Below are 22856 nucleotides of genomic sequence, written 5' to 3' on the forward strand. Positions count from 1 at the left end.
CCTTGCTCAGGGGCTCAGCAGTTACATCACTCTGCATGCCACAGGAATTACACCAGCAACCTACGATCTCAGACACAGACACCTATCCCACAGAGCCACTGCTTTTAACAGAATGCAAGCTAAACGTTAGTTTAGCAAGCTAATTAAGACTGCTTTCATGCATCACTGAGCAGATTATTTGCGGATGTAACAGCAGACTCCATACCCTATAAACAAAGTGTCATATGAAGCCTTAACTCTTCTGTGAGGTCATTGAATTGTGACGCATTACCAAAGCCAAGTTTTGGCTCCACCTATTGGTCGACACATAGAAGTGCAATTTTTATTTTAGTATGGATTAATATAACCGTAAGCGATTGTCTGTATGTGTGTTTGGGGGGGGGGGGCACAACTTAGTAGTCTAAATACAGTTTTTATCGGGGGGAATGAATTCATTCAAATTAAATATAGAGGGGAACCACGTCCCCCTGACTCCTACACCCCTACACATATTAACAAATTACTAGAGCCTCTCTCCATTGAAGTACTTCATGTTCTGAACCATAACATTTCAGACTAATAATTATTAACATTACCCATTGTAGGAACTCAAATTTTGATAACTTGATTTCCAAAACCCATTGTATTATATTGAGGTGAATGAATTTTACAATATATTCTAATGTTCGCTCTTTTTAATCTCTATGATGCTCCCGCTGTGCTGGCATATTTACAGCAGATATCCATGCATGTGATGAGACTGCAATGGGCAGCATTGTGGCCTCACACCTCCAGCGTTCTCACTTTCTTTTATTGCCCTGCTTCCTGTATATAACATGAAAGCGTGTGCCCTCATATTCATAAGATGCAAATTCAAAAACATCTCATGCATTAGGGCGTGTGATAAATAATTAAATAAAATAAAAAAATAAATAAATAATAATAATAATAATAATAATAATAATAGCAGTGATACACAGCCCAGAAGAAAACACACACACATATTAGGCAAAGAATTGGGCCAAGTTTTATTTAATTCAAACAGTAAAATACTGAACCAGAAAAAATGTTTGTCTGTTTTGTACAAATCACAGTGGTTCAACAATATTACAAAAAAAAAAGTTTTGATTATTTTGCACAACAGCAGCAAACATTCTGATAGTTGTGTTGAAAAAGCCCTTGCATTTCTGTAGGATTAAAAATGTTACACTCTGAAGCTATAAATGGTTATTAATACAAACACTACTTCTCACTAAAGTAGACTTAGACCAAAGACAAAAGTGCATTCGTCTGTAAAAGTTACACTCAGACAAATATGTATCAAAACGAAAAGCCATTCAATGCAAAGCCTTTCCTCAGGTACCCCCCCCCCCCCCCCCCCCCCCCCCCCCGAGTCCCAAACAAACCTGTTATGAAGCAGTGAAAGCTTTTGTGAAACGTGCACCTTAATAGATGTCAGAAACAGCGCATATGCATCTGGTCACAATTGAATTCATGGTTTGGTTTAATTGTAGGCAGCATCTGAGGGCTGGTTGTGACTGACTCAGGTCAGACCATTGAAAATCTTGAAAGTTTTTCAAGTTATCATAAGTATTAGGCACCTAGTCAAGCTTGCTGGTTGCGAAAAGGATTTAAAATTCCAAGAGTCCGTTTGGTTATACATACAAATTTCTCAAAAACTAAGCATACAGAACTTGATAAATCAAAATTACTGTTATCTTCAAGGAGAAAAATGAAGTTACACAATAGTTCATAAAACACTGAGGTGCCATAAATAAGGCGGGGCTAATATAACTAATTCAATTGTTTGTTTTAATTACATTCTGAATCTAAATACATATGTAAATACAGTCCCATACATCAATGTTGCCTTTTCTTTGCATGCGCAAAAAATCCCACATAAATTCAAACGTCTCAGACCCAATATCACCAAGACGGCAGAGGCTAAATATCATCAGAAATGATTGGAACAATGATTCAAGAGAAATAACAGGCAATGAACAGCCGTTTGTCAGGGTTTGCTGGCCTATAACCAACCAAGCGACCAGGTAAAAGAATCACCTCATGTTGAAACAGCACAGATGTGAGATTAAAGGCACACAACCAAAGTGGGGCTGACAGAAAACACAAGGCACTTTCAATTACTCTGTTTGCACAAGGGGGAACACCATATGAAGGTACACATAAACAATTCAAAGCACCATTTTCAGTGCAACAGCACTTAAACATTCTAGATGCAGCCTGTTTAGCGACTGGAAGACTAAAGTACTCTCAGACATTATTGTTGTTTTATAGTAAAAAACTCTGAAAGCCTGACTTTCCACCTAAGAAATAGATGAACAGACAAGTGAACCAGATACACAATTTCCTCAAATCATTTAAATTCAGAAATACCTTCATGCATTACAATATGCAAAATCCACTACAATATACCTATCCTGTCATTATATACATGCGCCGTTATCAGAGAAGCCCAACATCGAACTGGCAAGCGAAACACCTAGTTACGTTTTTTTAAGCTAAAAAACAAAAGTTAAAAGACGTTCCTGTTTCATGTACACTAAAGTGCTTGCAAAGATCCTGAAAAGAAATTTGTACGGGTCACAGTTCCAGGAAGACAGGTTACATATCAAGGAGAGAAGAGGAGGAGGAGGCTTCAAGGACACTGACAAACACAGGGGTAGTGCTATAAAATTCTATGCATTTAACATACAAAATGGATAGAAAACCGCAATCAAAATACCAAAGCTGTCTTTATTCCCTAAATAAAACTCCAGGCATGAAATACAGGCTACATGTAGTGAGTCAGACTGACAAGTGCTTTAGGTTCCTGGTATAAATGACTAAAACAGAAGCTGCAACAACTACCATAATACCTTGCTGTTTCTAATCAAAAACATCTATCAGTGGCTAATCACTGCCAATCCAAGCTGCAAACACAGCTTAAAATGATGTGTATTTACATTGTACGTGTTGCATTGAGCAAATGATGATTTTTTTTTTTTCCCAAAAGCAGAAAAAAAATCCATCTTAACAATAGCCATTTGACGTTTAACAGTGATAAAAAAATATGTGTTTGTGTGTGTGTGTTTGGGGGGGGGGGTGAGCTTAAGGCAAGGGCAAGACACTTAAGTACATGACCAGCAGAGGCAGGTGTGAAATGTGACCAGGAGAGGGCCTCGGTGGGCAAGCACGCTCAGGGTGGGAGTATTCACTGTCTATTTTGGTCATTGCAGGTAGTTGGCTCAAATCGCAAATGAAATGGCATAAGATTTGGAAATGTAAACTGTGTTAAAAAAAGTTCTTAAACCACACGAAATTTCACAGCTGAAAAAATAACAGCTTAAATAAAAATTCCAATTCCACATACCAGGTCTATTTCACATTGTGATTGTGTCTATTATGCTGGCATCATCCCCATAAAACCCCCATGTAGTTTAGTGTGTGTGTGTGTGTGTGTGTGTGTGTATATATATAGAGAGAGAGGCAGGCGCACGCACACACACAATTATATAATTATGATTAATTATAAATAGCTAAACACCATTAGTAATGTCAAAGAAGTAACATATTTCATTCTGCATATTTAATGCCAATATTCAATTCCAAAGGTATTTCTCATTCATTCTTTATCTCAAATGATTTAGATTTCAGACTCAATACTGCACTGGAATAAAATCCATCCATCTATTTTCTGTCGCACTTGTCCTATGCAGGGTCGGGAAGGTCCTGAACCTGTCCAGGAAGCTATAGGCGCAAGGCAGGTAATGACCCAGGATGGGGCGCCGACCCATCACACACCATTCATACACACATTCACACGTACAATGAGGTAACTGCAATTCACCTTAAAATGTTTTTGGACTGTGGAGGAAACCAGAGAACCGGAATGAAACCAGCGGCACCTCTGCTGGGATATGATATAAATACACTATATTGCCAAATGTATTAGGACACCCATCGAAATCATTGACTTCCGGTGTTCCAATCATTTCCATAGTCACAGGTGTATAAAATCAAGCACCTAGGCCTGCAGACTGCTTCTGCAAACATTTACGAAAGAATGGGTCGCTCTCAGGATCTCAGTGAATTCAAGCATGGTACTGTGATAGGATGCCACCTGTGCAATAAGTCTATTCATGAAATTTCCTCGCTGATAAATAATCCACGGTCAACAATTAATGGTATTATAACAAAGTGGAAGCAATTAGAAACAACAGCAACGGTAGGTCACGTAAAATCACAGAGCGGGGACAGCGCATGCTGAGGCACACAGAGTGCAGAAGTCGCCAACTGTCTGCAGAGTCAATAGCTACAGACCTCCAAACTTCGTGTGGGCTTCAGATTAGCTCAAGAACAGTGCATAGAGAACTTCATGGAATGGGTTTCCATGGCCGAGCAGCTGCATCCAAGCCTTATATCACCAAGTACAATGCAAAACGACGGATGCAGTGGTGTAAAGCACGCTGCCTCTGGACTCTAGAGCAGTGGAGACGTGTTCTCTGGGGTGACGGATCACACTTCTCTGTCCGGCAATCCGATGGATGAGTCTGGGTTTTCTGGTTGCCAGGAGAACGGTATTTGGCTTACTGCATTGTGCCAGGAGTAAAGTTTGGTGGAGGGGGGATTATGGTGTGGGGTTGTTTTTCAGGGGTTGGGCTTGGCCCCTTAGTTCCAGTTAAGGGAACTCTTAATGCTTCAGCATACCAAGACATTTTGGACAATTCTATGCTTCCAATATTGTGGGAACATTTTGGGGAAGACCCCTGTCTGTTCCAGCATGATTGTGCCCCAGTGCACAAAGCAAGGTTCTTAAAGAGTTTGGTGTGGAAGAATTTGACCAGCCCACACACAGCTCTGAATTCCACCCCATCAAACACCTTTGGGATGGAGATTGTGAATCAGGCCTCAACATTCAACATCAGTGCTTGACCTCATAAATGCTCTTCTGGAAGTATGGGTCAAAAATGCCCACAAACATACTCCTAAACCTTGTGGACAGCCTTCCTAGAAGAGTTGAAGCTGTTATGGCTGCAAAGGGTGAGCCAACTCCATATTAAAGCCTATGTATTAAGAATGGGATGTCATTAAACTTCATGTGTGTTTAAAGGCAGATGTCCCAATACTTTTGGTAGTATAGTGTATATATTCCAAAGAGGCTTTCCTCCAAATGCCAACAAAAACCAATAAAAACTCAGATATCCATTTACAGATATTAAGTTCCAATCAGCAAAAACTCACATTAGCCTAATCTATTTAATAAAGGGTATCATGAAAATGCATTTTTACTTTTACTCTAATCAGAACTAGAATAATCAATAATATGCTTCCCCCAAGCCCTACAAAGTTCTGTTACTTATAAAAATACTGCTGAATTATGAAGCACTAAAATATTCACAAGAAAATCACAGAAGGACAATACAGCCTAAAGATCCCGATACATTAAGAGATCAATAAAAGGTGGGAAATGTAGAAAATCTGCAGAGATCCCAGTTGAGCAGAGGACATCTTTTGGCAAACCTTGAAGCACTGCAGTGTCAGAGCTGGACACATTTATCACAAAATGCCAAAGCAGCTGTTCATTACCTTCCTGCCATGTAGGTTTGCATTTCAACATTTAAACAGTGACCCACATTTGCCGTCTGCTTCCTTAGCACCTCATCTCTTATTTGCAAACAAGAGGAGAAAGGGGACTAGAAGAGGAAGAGTGCACTGTAACATTGTGCTTAAGAGATTTCACAGTTTTTGGTACCCAGAGAACAGCATACGAAAGCTGTACATTAAAGGAAAAAAAGACTAAGAATAATTAGAGATGTCATTCATTGCAAAGTATAAATATTTCAGTTTGTAGCTTAATTGGTTTTCTTTTTACAAATTTTTGCAAAAAAAAGAAAAACATCCAAAGAAGTTTTGAAGAATCGTTATACAAGTATGAAAAGTTTCTCTGCAGTAGATTACTTCAGAGTAGAGAAGTTAAATTGGAACAGTCCTGTGGTATAAACTCCAGACAGGTTCGGGCTCAGGAGCAAAATTCTAGAGGCTGCCATGGGACCAGCTTCATACAAACAAGAGATTAACAAAAAAAAAACTGTGGTAAAGGGTTTAACAAACTTGACCACTACTTATTTAAATTCTTGTAATACTAAAATGCCATATTAAACTTTAGTTCGAGTAATTTTTGATTGTAAGCAAAATAGTATCTATATGTACGTCATATTAACACATTGTTCTTTTATATTACCAGTATACCAAATATTATAAAGATGAAATCATGGACGAATCAAGGCAGTGCTTATTGACACTGACAGAAAGACTCTGATCAGTGCATTAGTCCTTTAAATTCAGTTGCATTTAAAAGCTACACATGTAGCAAGATTGTTCACCTATAATGGAGCAAACCATGACTATTACAATTACGTATTTTCAAGAGGTACTTGTGTATTTTTTTTTTTTATATTTACTTTGGTCATGTAGTTTAACCCTGTGATTTACCAAATGTGCCACCTACTAGAATATTTGTTCTGGCACCATTAAATGTTTGATACAAATTATGCTCCACATCCTCTCGCCTACCTGAAGCTGCCCCCAACAGCCTGTTCATGGTAACAGTCTTAGCAACTGCTTTCCTGAGTCTATAGTCAGCCTCCCTTAGGATGAGAAATCTAAGGCTGAAAAGCAATTCAAAATTAAAAAAAGAATGAAAATGTAAAATCTCAAAAGGGAGTCGAGAAGAATAGTGAAATTTCTTAACCAAGATGCTCTTTCTTGGTTGGTTCTGTTGTTAATTTCCCACAAACAAGTTCATGACAAAGTCATGACGACAGGCTAATAATATCTTCTACCTTTTCCTGCTTCAATCTAGCATATATGGGACCGGTTAGTTTACACATACATGTGCTGTATAAGCACCTTAAATCCTCTGAAGCATCTTAGAGCATTACGATTTGCACTATGATTTACCACAGTGATCCCTCTCTCAAACTGTGGTGGCAGCTGGTGGGAGCCATGCATTCCCTTCCTTGCCGAGTGGCTGTGAGAAGCAGTAATAAGATCACAAACGTACGTCAACAGCAGCAACTCAAGCTGACCTGCTATCTCTCTGGGTCAGGTGAGGCATCGCATGTACAATGGAGATCTACAGCTCTGGACTTCATTGCGTCCAGTGCAGTGGAGTAGGAGAGAATTACATGAACTATTATGGGAGTTGGGCAGACTGGGAGATCTGAGGTGCTGGGGTAGACAAACACCTCCAGAAACACCATCCCTGTTTCGTGTGCTGCTTGCGTAAGTTCTCCTCCTCACACTCCCGGTCCTTCTTGGTGCGTAGGTAACGGTCTTCCTCCTTTAGAAACCAAACAGGGGGCCAACGATGCTTCTCAAAGTGTTCCTGGTTCTCTGTGGAGGAAGACAGAGTGGAGGAGTTACAGGGAACACAAGGAAGATGAATTTTAGAGCAGAGAAAACGGCCAAAGACATAAAATCCAAGAACAACTCATAAATCAAAGTGTGTCTCTGTGTCTGCGTGTGTAAAAATAATGATTAACTGTATATTGCCTGGAAGAAAGTAAAAAATTTACTAACACAATAATAATAAAATAAGCATGAATTGAACAAGAAGCGCGTGGAAAACGTGATACAAACTAGTATACAAGGGAAACAGGCAGTAGCTATTGGTCAGAATATTACCTGGAAACATGGCCTTCATTTCCTTAGGGAACTTGCGGCATACACTGTTGTAATTGGTGCAGATATGGTGCAGACACCATGCAGAGAGTTGTTTTGCATTGTGAAACTGCAGTGATAAAAATCAGTTTGTTTTACTTTAGTATACACGTATTTTACTACGCAAAACAAATACTCCTGGCAACATCCAACAGATGTATCTATGAGCTATAAATCCTAAACTGCCAAATGCGAAAATGTCAGTTGCAAAGGAATTAAGGGATTAAATTATGGATTCATTCATATTCACTCACTTGAGCCATCTCCAGGTATGCCAGCACCTGTCCATCGATGTCCAGCCCTTTCAGAGTGAACTGCAACAACTCCTCCACAGCATGTTGTTCTTTGGAGGGAGGAAAAGGCCACTACGTTCAATGATGTCAATATACGCAAAGTTAGTCTCTTCATACAACTCTGACCTTGGGGGCCAACTCTCACCTGTGAGGGCCACAAGACGAGGTAAACAGAGGCGGTTGGCCAACACAATGAGATCAGTGGGCTGCAGGTCAGGGCTGGATGTCAGCATGCCACAGTATAGGTACTCCAGGACAGCTTGCATACAGGCAGAAGTAGTTTTGGGGATAGCCACCTAAATCAAAGCAAATATTGTATGTGAGAAACTGGGCTCTGAAGGAAAATCAAGGTTTTTCCACTGAAAAAGCAGAAGACCAGGATGGAATGGGAGTCACTCTTTGAGGGCCCAAGATGCAAATGCTTCACACTGGGATAAGGGTACAGCTCTTAAGAACAAAGGCTGGCAAATGCAATTGTAATAATTCAATAACCAAAGCTGAGTCTAAATCTCAATTTCTATTTGTATCCTTCCAATCCTGTTTTAGGGACAGTAAAACAAGATATCAAAGACATCTTACTAAGAATTTTGATAACGTCAGCATGTTGTGACTGTTAAAATTAAAGCACCTGCTCAAATAAACTAACATGAAGAATGATTACGACCCTATAAAGTATGCAAAATACAGCACGTGAAAATGGCCCAAAACTTATTCAGCAATCTTTTTTTAAACATTTGAACTCTTTAAATGGGAAGTCAAATTTTAAGATTGGTGACAAACACCAGCTTCAATAATACAAGAATAAGCATTGTGCATCAGACTCCCAAAAGAGTATTACAAGAGATCTCTGGATTATTTTCAAAGAAAAAAGTAATAATTTCAACCAATGAAAATATCATTAGTAACATTTGAGACAGTAAAGGACACAGGAAGTGATATACTGCATCAGCAGGCGTACTGCATACAGTGTATGGCACAGTGGAGTTTTGTGCTTGATTAGCTACAAGCAGCTGGCTATTTTTGGTTGGCTTAGTGTGGCAAATGGGTGACAGCTTTCACACCACACTCCAATCCTCAGTCAATATCTCACAAACAGCAGCTAAGAATCATTCCAGAACCCACCTGAAAAACCCTTTTCATTCCAGAACCCATTATTCAAACCTTTACCCAACAAGTGAAACTAAACTAAATAAAATACTACAATAAAGTCATAATTCTCACTGGAGAATGTATTTTTAATTTCTCTGCATTCATTTAAGAATAGATTTGGTCTAAAAATCAATCTACTTCTGTTTCTTGGAAACAAAAAATATTTTGGGATATGTGTGTGTGTGTGTGTGTGCACACACTCACACACACATATCCCAAAATATTTTTTTTGACTCTCACACAGCCTTTGCATTGCCCAGCTCATTAATACAGTTCCCCAGGAAAAATGACTACTACAATACGTATAAGTCATCTGCTATAACATGTTTATAAAACATATATTTGCTCATATGTGATCAATAACACAGGAATAATATCAATAAAATACTAAATCAGTCTGTGTGATTATTTGTAATTTTTACAAAATGTTCACATTTTGAATCACAGAGTTGCACACTACACCTTAATACCCTGGTTTACAATGCTCAAAGCTTAATTGTATGAAGTGTTTTGAACATCATAAATGTCATCTTTATTGATGGATAGGTTTTTAATGATCTGGGCCTACTTCTATTTTTTCCATAATCCTTATTTTCATTGTGTGATTTAGCGCAAGATGAGGTTTTTCAGGAATACATTTGTCATAACAGAAATTTAAATTTTAACTATCCAGGGTCACTGAAGCATATTTCAGGCAGCACAATATACCACATGATGGCCCCATACATTCAAGGATGAAGGTTTCTTTCAGTCTTTGTATGGGGTTTGCATATTCTCTGGTTTTCTCCCACAGTCAAAAGACATGCAGTCAGATAACCTGGCATCTCTAAATTGCTCATATGTATATATAAGTGATTGTATGTGTATATGTCCTGTGACGGACTGGCATCATCCAGGATGTCCTCCTCCCTTTGTTGCCTGTGATAGGGACACGAGCTGGCCTGCACCCTAAGCAGGATAAGTGGTTTAAAGATGAATGGATATATATGAATTACTGCTGTCAAAATTAATACGTTAACGCATGCGATTCATTTTAAAACAAAGCTACTTTTAAATTGAGTTAATGTGCGTTTGGGGTCAGGACAATGCATTTATTCAGTCTTCTGTCCTACGTTGTTCTTCTGCTCCCTGTCATGTTCTTTGGGCGTTCGAAGTTGCTGTAGTCACGTCGGTATATTTCAGAGCAGAAGTCCGACTTGGACACACATGTACGGGAGCATTCGTTTCACGTTGCTGATTTACAGCACTTTAGAGTAAAGTAATAGCAAGAAAATGATGATCTTTCCATGAAGAAATGAAATAGCTGGCTCAATAAATGCATTTTTTAAGCAGTGAGTTTGCCTACGTGGTTGAGAACAGAGAGCAAGGAAAACTTACACTAGGGGCTTCAAATTTCAGCTTTAAAGGTATTCAGATTAGGTACAAAAATTCTGCTGCTTCTTTGATTCATTTTTTTTATGCAAATTATACATTTTAGACCAGAAGCTTTGTGTAAGTTATGAAGTGTCATTATTCTTTGTCATTATAAATTATTCTGACCATGTGTTTAATCCACAAATTTGTAGAATATCATGCTCGCTGACATTTAAAAATTAACTGTACTTATTGTATGTAAATGTCATAATATCTCTCTACGGTTTATTTTTCCCCTGCTGGTTATCCTGGTTATAGCAGTAACTTACTTATACTAATTGTATATGCTTTAATTTAGGCATTTACTTATTTGAGTTGTACTCAAAGTCAAAGCTGTTATAGATTGCACCTGGTAGACAATCTTGTTATCCTCTTATCTTGTTGTATGTAAACAATTATTTTAACAATAGCAAGCTGATGCCACTTATTAATAAAATGGAAAAATTCCATTAATTTAGCAAACATTTGGGATTTGCTGCCAAGATGGTTCAGTTTTAAGAAATATTAGAAACACATCAAGCAGAGGACGGCCCCCCTCATGACGGGTAAAGTCACACATAGAAACATGAATAATCGACAGCTGCATCCTTTTGTGAATTAATTTTTAGAATTACAGTGACAATTTGCCCAGTTCTCAATTGCCTGCTGCTTTAACTTTTCAATAGTCCGAGTGATTTATTTTCAGCATCTGCCACATGTTCTCTTTTGAACTGTAGAAGAATGAAGAATGTTTCTTCTTTAGCTATGCCTGAATCCATTTAGGCCTTTATTGTGCTGGAAGGCAACCTTTGATAGAGATGTTTTTTTACACCATTTTTCTCTCCATAATACCTTGATAATCTTTTGATTCCATGATGGCAAATCAAGTCCTCCAGTACTCAGACCAGAATAACTACACAACAGTCCATTCTTTGTTTGGAAGAGAGAATGTTTTTCTCTTGTGTTTCATCTGTAAATGCTGACAGCAACCCTTTATACTTTATTGTCCCACAGTGTGTGGGCTGAAACCATCATGGCAGATTTATCCAGACCAACATTTAGATCTACGGAAGTTGAACCGACCCATGGTCAGTTTTCCTGCTATGCCCACATCCTGAGAGGCTCACTATAATTCTTGATAAAAATTTCCAAATCTGGAATATGGACTGTCTTTGGAGATAAAGCGAGAGATGCAAATTAATTTTCATGTTGGGTAAACACTATCTCCAGTGTCCATGGAAAGATTTTTCCTGCCCATTAGCACAGGGGAAGGATGAAGCTGTTAACTAAACATAAATTTTATGGAAGGGGATTTTTACCTTAAGGTCACCTGCAACTTAACATACCTCACGTCAGGCACACAGGAAACAATAATGGATCTTGTCATTTCCAATTCAATCCATGTGAGCAAAGTTTTTGTCCAGGCATGTAAAAAAATCTAGATAAAAATATTTAACACCTTTGCTTCTGTTATAATTCAAAGCAAAAAGTGTAAAAACATGCAGCTTTTTCAGTTTCAACTGGATACATCAGCAAATTTCTACAGTCAAACATGTGGCCACACCTGTACATTCACACTGAATTATAAATATGTCCAGATACAGCCAGCATGTTTTGGATTGTATGAGAACAAACACTTTGAAAACTTTTATTTCTTTATTACAAAATCTTGATTACTGTCATCAATGCCTCACTTAACAAGTACACAGCCATCAGCATCCTGCAATACTTGGTAGGCTGGGAATCCATCAGTCGAACATGTAATTATAGAAAGTAAAGATACAACCACTGTTTTGTGTGTAGTTACAGTGTGCAAACCCAGATACAATGAGTCCAATGGGTCCAACTCAACCCTACTACAACTGTCATTTTTCAAAATGAGTTGAAAGGTTACAGACTACCATAATCTTTGTGTGATTTTGTGTAGTGGAATTCCACCATGAATAGGCTGGAAAAGGATTTCTTTTTTCTTTAAATTGTCAGGAAGATTTGTAACAATGATTATTGTTGCCAGATTACAATATTACTAGAAAACATGACACTCCAACCAGATTCTCGAGTCCTAAAATGGGCTGCAAAGTCTACATCAAGTGGATATGTTGATGGCTGTAGACTACTTATCTGCATTAAGTAAATATTAATTTAAAAAAACTTAATTTACTGCATAAAACAACTGAAGGTCTGTGAGCTTTCATGAGATATTTATTAATCAAGTAGATTACTGGAATTATAGAACCTTCAGTGCTGTTGCTAAAACTTTCTAATGCTTTTTTGGTTTAAATTTATTGAGTCAGAGCAATTTAATTTACATTCTCAGACATGTTATCAGACGTTATGCAAAATCCTTTGGGATTAGTCACAGAACACCTTTCGTTAATAAGGTGTTCCTGTGGTGGTTGTTTTTCTTATTACTCGAAGACCTGCCCATTCCTGCACAACATGCCTAGACAAGCCTCAACATCCTGTCCAACTGTTAGTCTGTACGTGGTAAGAGGGGAAAAACTCCTACTACACAACAAAACTGATGGAAAGCCCTCAATGGTGCATTATTACCTGTGAAGCTGGACAGCATTGTTCCAATCCTCAGTTTGAAAACAGACGCTACCGTGCGTCACTGTGAAACTCAGGGAAAAGAAACGTGCTAATGAGATCAGGCTTCCGTGGGTCATCACTCATCTGCACGAATGTAACTAATTCCCTCTGGTTGCCTTATGGGAGCTAATTTATGCTGCGAGCTCCTGTGACCCAGCGCATGCATATTTAACCGGATGTTCCTACGTATCAGGAGTATCACGGAAAAGTAACAGACTCACGGTCACCAAAAGACTCACAGTTGCCATCACTATTATTAAGATCTATAGATACTTGTAGTAACCAGGTGGAATAACAGACTTGGACTTGACTGAGCATACATGGACTCATCTATGAATTTTCCATGTGCCTGCTTTTAATTATATGTCGAAAAGGAAGTCCAGAGAATTACAGCTAACATAAAATGAGATCTGTGAAACAATCTTGGAACATTTACAAGTTATTACTTCTCACAGTTTAGAACCTGAAGCTAAGGTTCTATTATTGACACATCCCATTTTTCACACAAATTCCCATCATCCCCCTCACCTCCTCAATATAGCTCTCCTTGAAGGCGCCCCGGAACATGGCTTCCATCCAGGCGCAGCTGGAAATCAGCAATGGCTTGTGGGCAGGGAGGTAGCCATCGTCCAATTGGAACACTACATCTGAAACCAGGAGAAGAGAAACTCATGTCTTCACGTGTCAAAGAATCACAGAAGACAGACACACACATAAAAAAGCCATATAGAGAGATAAATTAAGGGGGAGGCTTTGCAGAGAGGTTCAGAGCCACAGCAGAAAACTGAGAAAACCTACAGTCGTGCATGAAGTTGCATAGCTCCATAATTAAAATACACCGCCACTATTGAACTTCAATAACTACACACTTGCCCAAGTGCTCAGTCCTTCCACTTTTTCAGGTTTGACAGTTGAGGAGTAAATGTGGAAAGTAATACCTGTTACTGAAATAAATCCAGGCAGAAGAGCAGGAGCTTGGTGAATTAGGAAATGAATTGATATTATCCACTTAATTCCTGTTGTCATTTAGGCAACCAGCAGTTTAAGGTTTGTACAAATGTAACAAGCTTTGCATTTGCACTGTAAGTTCGATATTTTTAGTTACAATCAAATTAAAATATGTCAATTTGAATTTAAAGATTTACCAGAAGAAATGTAATGGAACACATCCATCCACCCATTTTTCAAACCTCTTATCCTACTGGGTTGCGGGGGGTCCGGAGCCTATCCTGGAAGCAATGGGCACGAGGCAGGGAACAACCCAGGATGAGGGGCCAGCCCATAGCAGGGCACACTCACACACCATTCACTCACACATGCACACCTATGGGCAATTTAGCAACGCCAATGAGCCTCAGCATGTCTTTGGACTGGGGGGGGGGGGAACTGGAGTACCCGGAGGAAACCCCACGACGACATGGGCAGAACATGCAAACTCCACACACATGTAACCCAGGCAGAGACTTGAACCCGGGTCCCAGAGGTGTGAGGCAACAGTGCTAACCACCGCACCACCATGCCGCCCCCTAATTAAAATTTCAAATTACTGATTTACACATTACTGTTACACATATTGATAGCAATAATAGAGTTAGTTAACCAGAACAATATAACGGTTGGATAAAACCATTTAAAACTCTTTCTTCAACAACTGACCATACATTCCACATTAAAAACAGAAATGCTTAATTTGTAACAAAGGAAGTTACATTTTGTTAAGCTATAGAGGAATATTCCTGGGGAGAAATGAACAGCTTAAATACGAGTTTCATTCTGGACATTGTAAGTACTGTCATTTCTCTGCATGGACTGGCATGCTGTCCAAGGAGTCAACAAGACCATAACTGGATAGGTAATGTTTGCAAAAGTAACGGATGAATGGTGCTGTTTTGATATGTTATTTATTATAGTAATATGCATACGTCAGGAGGCATAGATGGTACATGAATACAGGCTAAAATCCCCTGCAGATATAGTTATTAATTTATTACTTTTTTCTTAATTACTAAAACAGACAATATCTACAGATAGGGTGAGGACAATGCATACAATGCCAAACCCAGGCAAAGATCAGAAGTAAGGCAGCAATGACTGAGTGGACCTAGCATATTTTGAGAGGGGAGAAAGGTGACAGGTGTACATGATGTCAGGTGCTGATGTTGATAGAGGGATGCACGGGTCCATACCAGCAAACGTGCCTTTGCTGAGGCACTCTTTGATCCGGTTAGCCCGTCTCACGTGGAAGGCCTTGGTGATCTCCTGGTTCATGAAGCTTTCGCGGTTTAGCACATTAGCCACCATCATACGCAGGTCAAACACCTCGAGAAGCTCCGCAATGGTGGCCACTTGCATCAGGTCTTCTCTACTCTCGTCTAAGCTGCCAGTGTACAGGTACTGCAGCACTGCCTGGGAAGGTGGTAGAGATGGAAAAGGCACTGGAACCAGAGCAGATTCAGAATTATAAAAAAAAATAAAAGTCTGATGTTGGAATGGGGGGGGGGGGTGCCTGTGATCAGGTGGTTACTGATGAGTCCCGTTCTCAGCAAAATAGTAATATCTCCATTGGACCCCCCCCAAAAATTCCATATTAATGCCCAAGCTCTGCTCTTACTGTATATGTGTGTGTATGTCTTTAAAGGTAGAAAAATGCAAAAACGAAAGCATTGTAATGTGCTTGTACAAATGGCTAATACAGCATTGTTTAATTTTATTTCAAGTTGATACTATTACGTATTGCTCATGGCATCAGTAAATTTATGGAACGGGAAAAGCTGTGTCTTCAGCGGTTCTGTGAGGTTTTTGATCTATCCATTTCTGCTTACCTGGAAGGGGCCGTCTTGAATGAGACCATCCATGGATACCACAGTCATGAGTTTAGGCTGATGAGTTATGGGATCCTGCACATACTCCAGGTGCATGCTGAGGAAGCCACGCCCCCAGCCTGCCAGGGTCCGCCCCGCCCCTACTGCCCCTTCGCTCCTTGCAGGGAGGGGATTGCTACTCTGGAAAGTCCTCAGTGAATCGTGTTCCAGCAACAGGGACTGTCTAACGCCAGCAGAGCTTCCCTCCCTATCTTTACTGGTGTCCAAGCTCTTTGTGCAGCTGTTCTGCTCTTCTTCTTCACCTCCAACCAGGGGTTCCTCCACGTCCCCACCTTCCACAGTTGCCTTGAGGTCCAAAGTGAAAAGATCGTAAAATTTCGAACAAGAAGTGGCCAGGTATACTTTGTGAGCAAAAACCTGGGTGGAGCCACCTCGCAGCAGGAATAAAACATCCGCACAGAGAGCCTGACAGAAGAGGGAACCTGGCCCCTCCCTGTCCATGGCTGGAGGATCTGGTATAGCCACAATGGGTCGCGGGGGACATGGGGGCAAGAAGGGGGCCTGGAGAAGGGGTCGTTGAACCCTCCTTAGGTGGGACTTCCAGAACTGCAAGTGGCGGCGGGAGATGAGGGCGGCGCGGATAGCATTATCAAAAACATCCTTCACCCCGAACTGGGCGACAATGCTGGTTTCATAGTACGGCACACCCAGCTCCTTGGCGACTTCATGGCCTCGCTCAGGAGGCAGGATATCTGTGGGTTTTATGGGCCTGTGGGTGGGGGGGGAGTAGAAAACAGTCATGTCACAGTCAGTGCACAGCCCTAGTTGACACTATTTGTACAGCATACAGTCATCCATCGATTTATGTCCTATCGAGTAACGTCTGATCATACTTATGCCCTGTAAGAGCCTTGTTAAAATATACCGAAGCAGATGCAGTGGATGCTAGTGGATGTATTTTGCCAGGTGTACGGCATGCAGCAAGGGTCAAAACAAACCGATTGTGCTGCTACTATGGAGGCGCAGGTAAATGTGTGTGATATTGTATCTTACTGTATCTTAAGTTGTACAGTATATTTGATCTCTCCCCTATAATGACTGAGATACATCCACACTGACTTACGCCCTCATTTCCGGGAAGCAACCCAGACATAAATAGATGTGTACCTGCATTTATTTGTTCATTACTGTGTTGTGAATCTTATGAGTAAAGCTCTTTTTAAAGTCTCGGACAAACACGGTTTCATTTCATCGAATGCCTACTTATTTTGCAACTACAAAGTTTGACTTGACTAGAAAGAGAAAATACTGCATGCAGAGTGAAGGCTGTTTATGAGGTCATATATTATTAGAGTTCTAGAGCTTTGCTAAAAATAGATGCGTGCCAGTTATCTCCTTCTCGTTGACTTGTTAGAGCTGTATCAGTGTCATGGTATCAGCTTCTATAAAAAGGCGTGGCATACTTGGCTAGGGGTCGACGTGCACGATTGACAGCCTCAAGATCAGCGTAGCGCAGGTCCAGCTGGCAGCCCACGAGAACGATGGGGGTGCGAGGACAGAAGTGCTTGATCTCGGGAAACCACATGGTACGGACATGGCGCAGGGAGTTGGGGTTCGCCAGAGAGAAACACAGGACCACCACGTCAGACCTGCACGCAGCAAAGGGCCAAAAGTGACAGGGAGACATGGAGGACAAAGAACATAGAGAGGCAACAGTTTATCAATCCAAAAACAAGGTTTCTCTAAGGTCAGTGTTCTGTCATAAACATTGAAGAAAAAGAAGATCATACATCAAAAAGTGGTGCTGAAGTCTAACCCACATGGACATGTTTCTGGGCTTATTATCAGGCAGTTGCAATGTAAATTCCAATACTAGGAAATATAATTGAAAACTGTGCCCATTAACATTACAAATGTATTCATCTTCCAAGTGTATAAATTAACAGGCGCAAGGCAAATCCAATATAATAAAAAGCAATATACCCACTTATTAATAAAATCACACTCAATTCAAAGTGTGTGCATGTTAAAGAAAAAAAATGCTTCCTATCATATCTATAAATAATCTAAAAAGAAATCTTGATGCCTAAGGCATTATGTGATTGGATGGTGACTTCTGTAAATGCTCAGTTATGGAACGTACCGCGGGCCAGACGAGATTGCAGCAAGCATCTATTAATAGTGTTGGTGTCCATAAAACTTACAATTTTAAACCTTTCTAATTCAAAATAAACCCAAATTAAAACACATATGAACAAGCCAGGTAAGGTCAATGAAGGGAACAGTGAATGGCAGCTGTATAAATTCCAGGTCAACAACAAATTGTGTTGTGAGTTCTGCTCTTCAGGTGCCAATCCACATGACTAACTGTGAGTATGTGTAAAAGCATGTAGTGTGAGAGAGATAAGGCTGCCATAATCCTTCAGCTTATGAGCGCAGCCTTTAAGCATTTACTACCAGCATGTATAAACCATAAACATCATCACTTTGTGTTGCAAAACCAAACGGCAAAGGTCAAGATTAACTTACGTAATGTCTCTACTGTTTTCTGTTTTGACATGTCATTGGGATCAAACCTCCTAAATCCTACCACCTGAACAAAGAAATCATGTACGCTTTTTTATAAATAAAAAAATATATATTATTGGGGGGGGGTTAATGATGAATGTTATAAACTCCCCCAGCCTTGAGGGTGCAGAATGTTTTTGATGCAACAGGCCCACATGAAGAGGGTAAAAAAAACATATTATGGAGAGAGGTTGAGCCATATTAATAAATGATGTGACAGCTCTTTTAAAATGAATGTTACTGCTTTTATAAACAGCCAGTTTTGGTTTAATTCCAGCAGTGACAGACCTAGTGAATCCAACAATCTACACAACACTCGGGGATACATGCTAAAGACGCGCATTGCCAGTGTTGCCAACTCTCACGCATCTGGCGTGACATTCATGCTTTTTCACTCTCACACTCATGCAAGAAATCTTACGGCAAATCTATATTACGGTAAGTCAAAACACTCGTTACGCAATATCATATCTGGCACCATTTTTTGTCTAGACCCCGAATATAAGACCCTGTCTTATTTTCAGGCCAATGCAGTAATATGAGAAGGCCTAAGGATAGCCTTACTATGATCTTCCAATACATAACATAATTAATAGTTAACATAACAATCATAAATATATGATCATAAACATCAATCATAAGCACAATAAGCAAGTCTCTCCTATCACATACAGCTGGCAGAATACTTTTGCCGTCTCACATCAAAACATTTCCGAGATGCAGTGAAAGGCATTAAAATCTTGATTTATTTGAATGCTATCAACTCTAACCTAAATTTCACCTACCTGTTAGTACAACGATATAGCGGCATTACTTGATGCAGTCTTACTACAAACACTATTCAAGGTTTAAGTAGTTTGGCCACCAAATTATTACTTTGCTTCTGCGCCTTTTTGCGTTTGTAATGGGTTTCTAATGTTAACTGTGTGCTGGAGGTACCCTGTCATCTAGCTAAGTTAAATATAACCACAGTATGTTAGAAATGTATATTTATATACTTTTGCGCAATGCATTACTGACCTGCCGTAAGCAAAACGCCTGTCTTTGTGATGATCTCCGAAGGTGTCCCAGAGACGCAGCGAGATGCTGACGTCATCCACCACATCCCGTGATCGCTCGAGGACCTGGGTAAACAAACATTACTTCTTGGGGGAGGGAAAGATTTGTAACACTTAACAGTAGATCAGAGACTCTGTCCATTTCACAATTAACGTGTCCTGCTGGATCTCAGTAAATCGGTGCCTGTGAGGCTTTTGAGTTTTGAGTTCAAGCACAGACAGACCTACGCTCACCTCCTGGCAGACACGATATTGATCGATGGCCCAGACAGTGGGCACATGGGTAGCGAGCAGCTGGTACTGCGTCAGCGTGGCATTGCAGGCCCGTGCACAGATCAAGCGTGTCTTGCCCACTGCGTTGTCTCCCACCACCACACACTTTATGGTCTCGACATTTGGCCGCTCATAGTCTGTGTCTATATCCATGGGGAGAGACCTGGAAGAGAGAAATGCACATACTATCAGGAACACTGGAGACACAACACACGAGGCAAAAGATGGAAATGTTAAGTCAGTAATCTTTCAAGTCCTCCAATAGGAGATACCGAATATTCATATAACAGCACATAGGTTTTGGTGAAATTCAGATGAGGCAAGCTGGAACGAAGTACAGATACCTTTTAGATAATTGGGAACATGCAGCAAGTCCACTTTTAGCACAGTCTTAGCTCAATCCACAAGATTCAGATCACATGCTTGCAGCCCAAGTACAGGGAGACTTGTATACATTTGCTTGTCTAATGTGCGATAAGTCTATTGGATAAGTGCCTTTAAGTAAGACTCCTTTCATGCAAACACTCTTTTTTGCCTTAACTTGACCAGCTCCTTAGGATTAACATTGGTCAGAGAAATCATTAATAGTAACGACCCAATGTTTATTTTGGGTACGCAAGTATCTTTCCTGTCAAAAAGAAGAAAAAGTGCCCCAGGCATTTGCTGTTGCCAAAACAAAATCTCATCTAAATGCAAGGACGTGGCATTGACTGAGAGCATCCATGAAAAAGCCATTCAGCAGAGTTACACAACTCTACAGTCTTGGCCTGCTCACCTGCAAGAACGCATGCATTCTTACCCAGATATGTCCCCCTCCCCCCTGCAAGAGAAACAGTTACCCTTAGGAAACCAGCAGCGATTATAGCTACAAATTATGATTTGCAGCCTATCTTGCGGGGAAAACCCCAAATAAAATTGCACTAGTGACAGTGGATTCTGCACAAATTGCCTACTTACATATTTTAGGCCTTCAGGCAATAAAGTGAAATCATAAAAGTTATAATCTCCTTTCAGCTGCCTCAGCCCCACCCACTCTCCCCCCCCCACAGGACTTTCAGCCAATTTTTGACCACTTTCTAACATTATATAAAACATGTTAAAATATATTCAAGAGCTACATACTTCCATTGATACTGATAGTGTTCAGCTTCCCAAGAATGACATCCTATCCTTTATCAAAATGTCACCTATTCTGTTGACACAAAAGACAGCCACTGAGCTCACCTGTGTCATGTTGCAGAACGGACAGGCGAGCCAATACTATCAAAGACGATGCACAAACATATACAGCCTGGAAAAGCAGTCAGTCTGTGTAATGCCAAAACTTCCCTGGAGACAAACTGCCAAGCAGTGTACTGTTAGGAAACAGCCTACCTTACTGGTTTAGAGTCAGCCTGACACTGCTAAAGTACAGCGTGGAGGGGGTGGCAAAGCTGTCACCTGAACTTTTGGCTCTTGGTTTATAGGGGCTGTTGTTCTTCGACGTGCTACCAGGCACACACTCCGTACAGAAGTGAGATACAGTGGCTATAAAATTGCCATGTTCTACGATTAGGCTATCTGTGAATTATTTCTGTAATTGTCATGTCACAGAAAGAGATCAATATTTGAAAGTAGATGGTCATTTACCCCAAAACAATTAATTATATGAATAATATGTGTATTATGTATTACACCAATACCTTTGTAGGCAACAGTAGAAATAGTACTATTGCCTTAAGAGCTAACATTTATAACTTATTAAACATCTTAAATTCAGGTGAAATTCCTGTTCCTTTGTGACAATTGACATTTGTCCTTTTTGCCTGGCATATTCTACATAGGACACTACATAACATACACATAGAGATTAGATTACATTAGATTCTACTAATACAGTCTCCTCCTTGAAAGACTATGCTGAGGTGTACAGGATGCTTCCTGGACGGCTCCCTGGGGAGGTGCTTTGGGCATGTCTGACTGGGAGGAGGCCCCAGGGCAGACCCAGGACACACTGGAGAGATATCATCTCTCGACTGGCTTAGGAGCGTCTGAGTATCCCTCTGGAGGAGGTGGCTGGGGAGAGGGAGGTCTGGGCATCTCTGCTCAGACTGCTACCCCCGCAACCCAGACCTGGATAAGTGGAGGACGATGGATGGTTGGATGAATAGATGGAAGGATGGAGGTAGCTCAAAACAATTATTCCTGTGGCTTCCACTACTGACGTAACTCCACTATACAAGTTCAGGTATTTTTCTATATATTCTTAGGCATTTTATCAAAATTAATGATAAATATTAAATTAGAAATAGGCCAGAGGTGTTATTTAAACTGGGACCTTGTCCACCTTTTCACACTGACAGGATTTGATCTTGCAAAAACCTTGAAGATACACCACAATTGTTGTCATCACACAACAACTAACTAGCAAAACAGGAAGAGTGAGGTCAAGCTACATCTAAAGCATTCTGAGCAAGCCTTAAAGAAACTATTACCTGCTAAAGATTGAATATGATCAAATACGTTATGGATACGCTATTATAAACCTATGTGGATATCTTTTGCGGAACATGTGAACTTTTGAAGATCATTAACTAGGCATTTTTGTCATTCTTATGATGTTACCCATGCTGATTTGAGGTTTAAGACCTTTATGTCATTTCATTGAGAGTCTGAATTCCATTTTGAAAATGACAAAAGATTTATTTACCCAGGTTGTGTTTATGTATACAAATGGTTTAGATGATCAGATGCACTGTAATGCAAGAATCCAGATGATTCCAAAGTTTTCCCACAATTCTATGGATGTGGTATTCATGCACATACATGCTCCGTCCAGGGTTGTGTAGCAAATATGATGGAAAGCTACTCCTGAGTAAGCACAGACCTCTTGAGTAATGCCGTTTCCCAGCGCGGTCCTCAAGGACCCCCAGAGAGCCCGCATTGTCACTCCCTCCCAGCTCTGTGCCAGACAGTCCACATTTTTGCTCCCTCCCAGCTACCAATGGATCCCTGAGGACCAGGCTGGA

The 22856-nt window shown here is 40.2% G+C and overlaps 1 protein-coding gene across 8 annotated transcripts in view; it reads right to left on the reverse strand.

The window, feature by feature from the left end:
• Window positions 1-983: 983 nt before the first annotated feature.
• rhobtb4 (Rho related BTB domain containing 4) overlaps window positions 984-22856 on the reverse strand; it is a 31244-nt gene continuing 9371 nt past the window's right edge. For 3 of the 8 annotated variants that reach the window (XM_049003417.1, XM_049003416.1, XM_049003400.1), the window contains 11 exons: window positions 20648-20668; window positions 19810-20011; window positions 19538-19641; window positions 17413-17598; window positions 15950-16718; window positions 15314-15533; window positions 13656-13774; window positions 8140-8290; window positions 7956-8044; window positions 7666-7771; window positions 984-7374 (listed from right to left, as the gene is read on the reverse strand). In XM_049003417.1, coding sequence (XP_048859374.1) covers window positions 7175-7374; window positions 7666-7771; window positions 7956-8044; window positions 8140-8290; window positions 13656-13774; window positions 15314-15533; window positions 15950-16718; window positions 17413-17598; window positions 19538-19641; window positions 19810-20001 — 2136 coding nt within the window. In that variant the 5' untranslated portion in view covers window positions 20002-20011; window positions 20648-20668 and the 3' untranslated portion in view covers window positions 984-7174. Of the gene's footprint in view, window positions 7375-7665; window positions 7772-7955; window positions 8045-8139; window positions 8291-13655; window positions 13775-15313; window positions 15534-15949; window positions 16719-17412; window positions 17599-19537; window positions 19642-19809; window positions 20012-20623; window positions 20669-21072; window positions 21226-22856 lie in introns of those variants that run through there. The other 5 variants (XM_049003411.1, XM_049003401.1, XM_049003404.1 and 2 more) reach the window with 4 other exon arrangements.

The sequence above is a fragment of the Brienomyrus brachyistius genome, chromosome 2 (genome assembly GCF_023856365.1).
Source record: "Brienomyrus brachyistius isolate T26 chromosome 2, BBRACH_0.4, whole genome shotgun sequence".
In the NCBI taxonomy this organism is placed as follows: Eukaryota; Metazoa; Chordata; class Actinopteri; order Osteoglossiformes; family Mormyridae; genus Brienomyrus; species Brienomyrus brachyistius.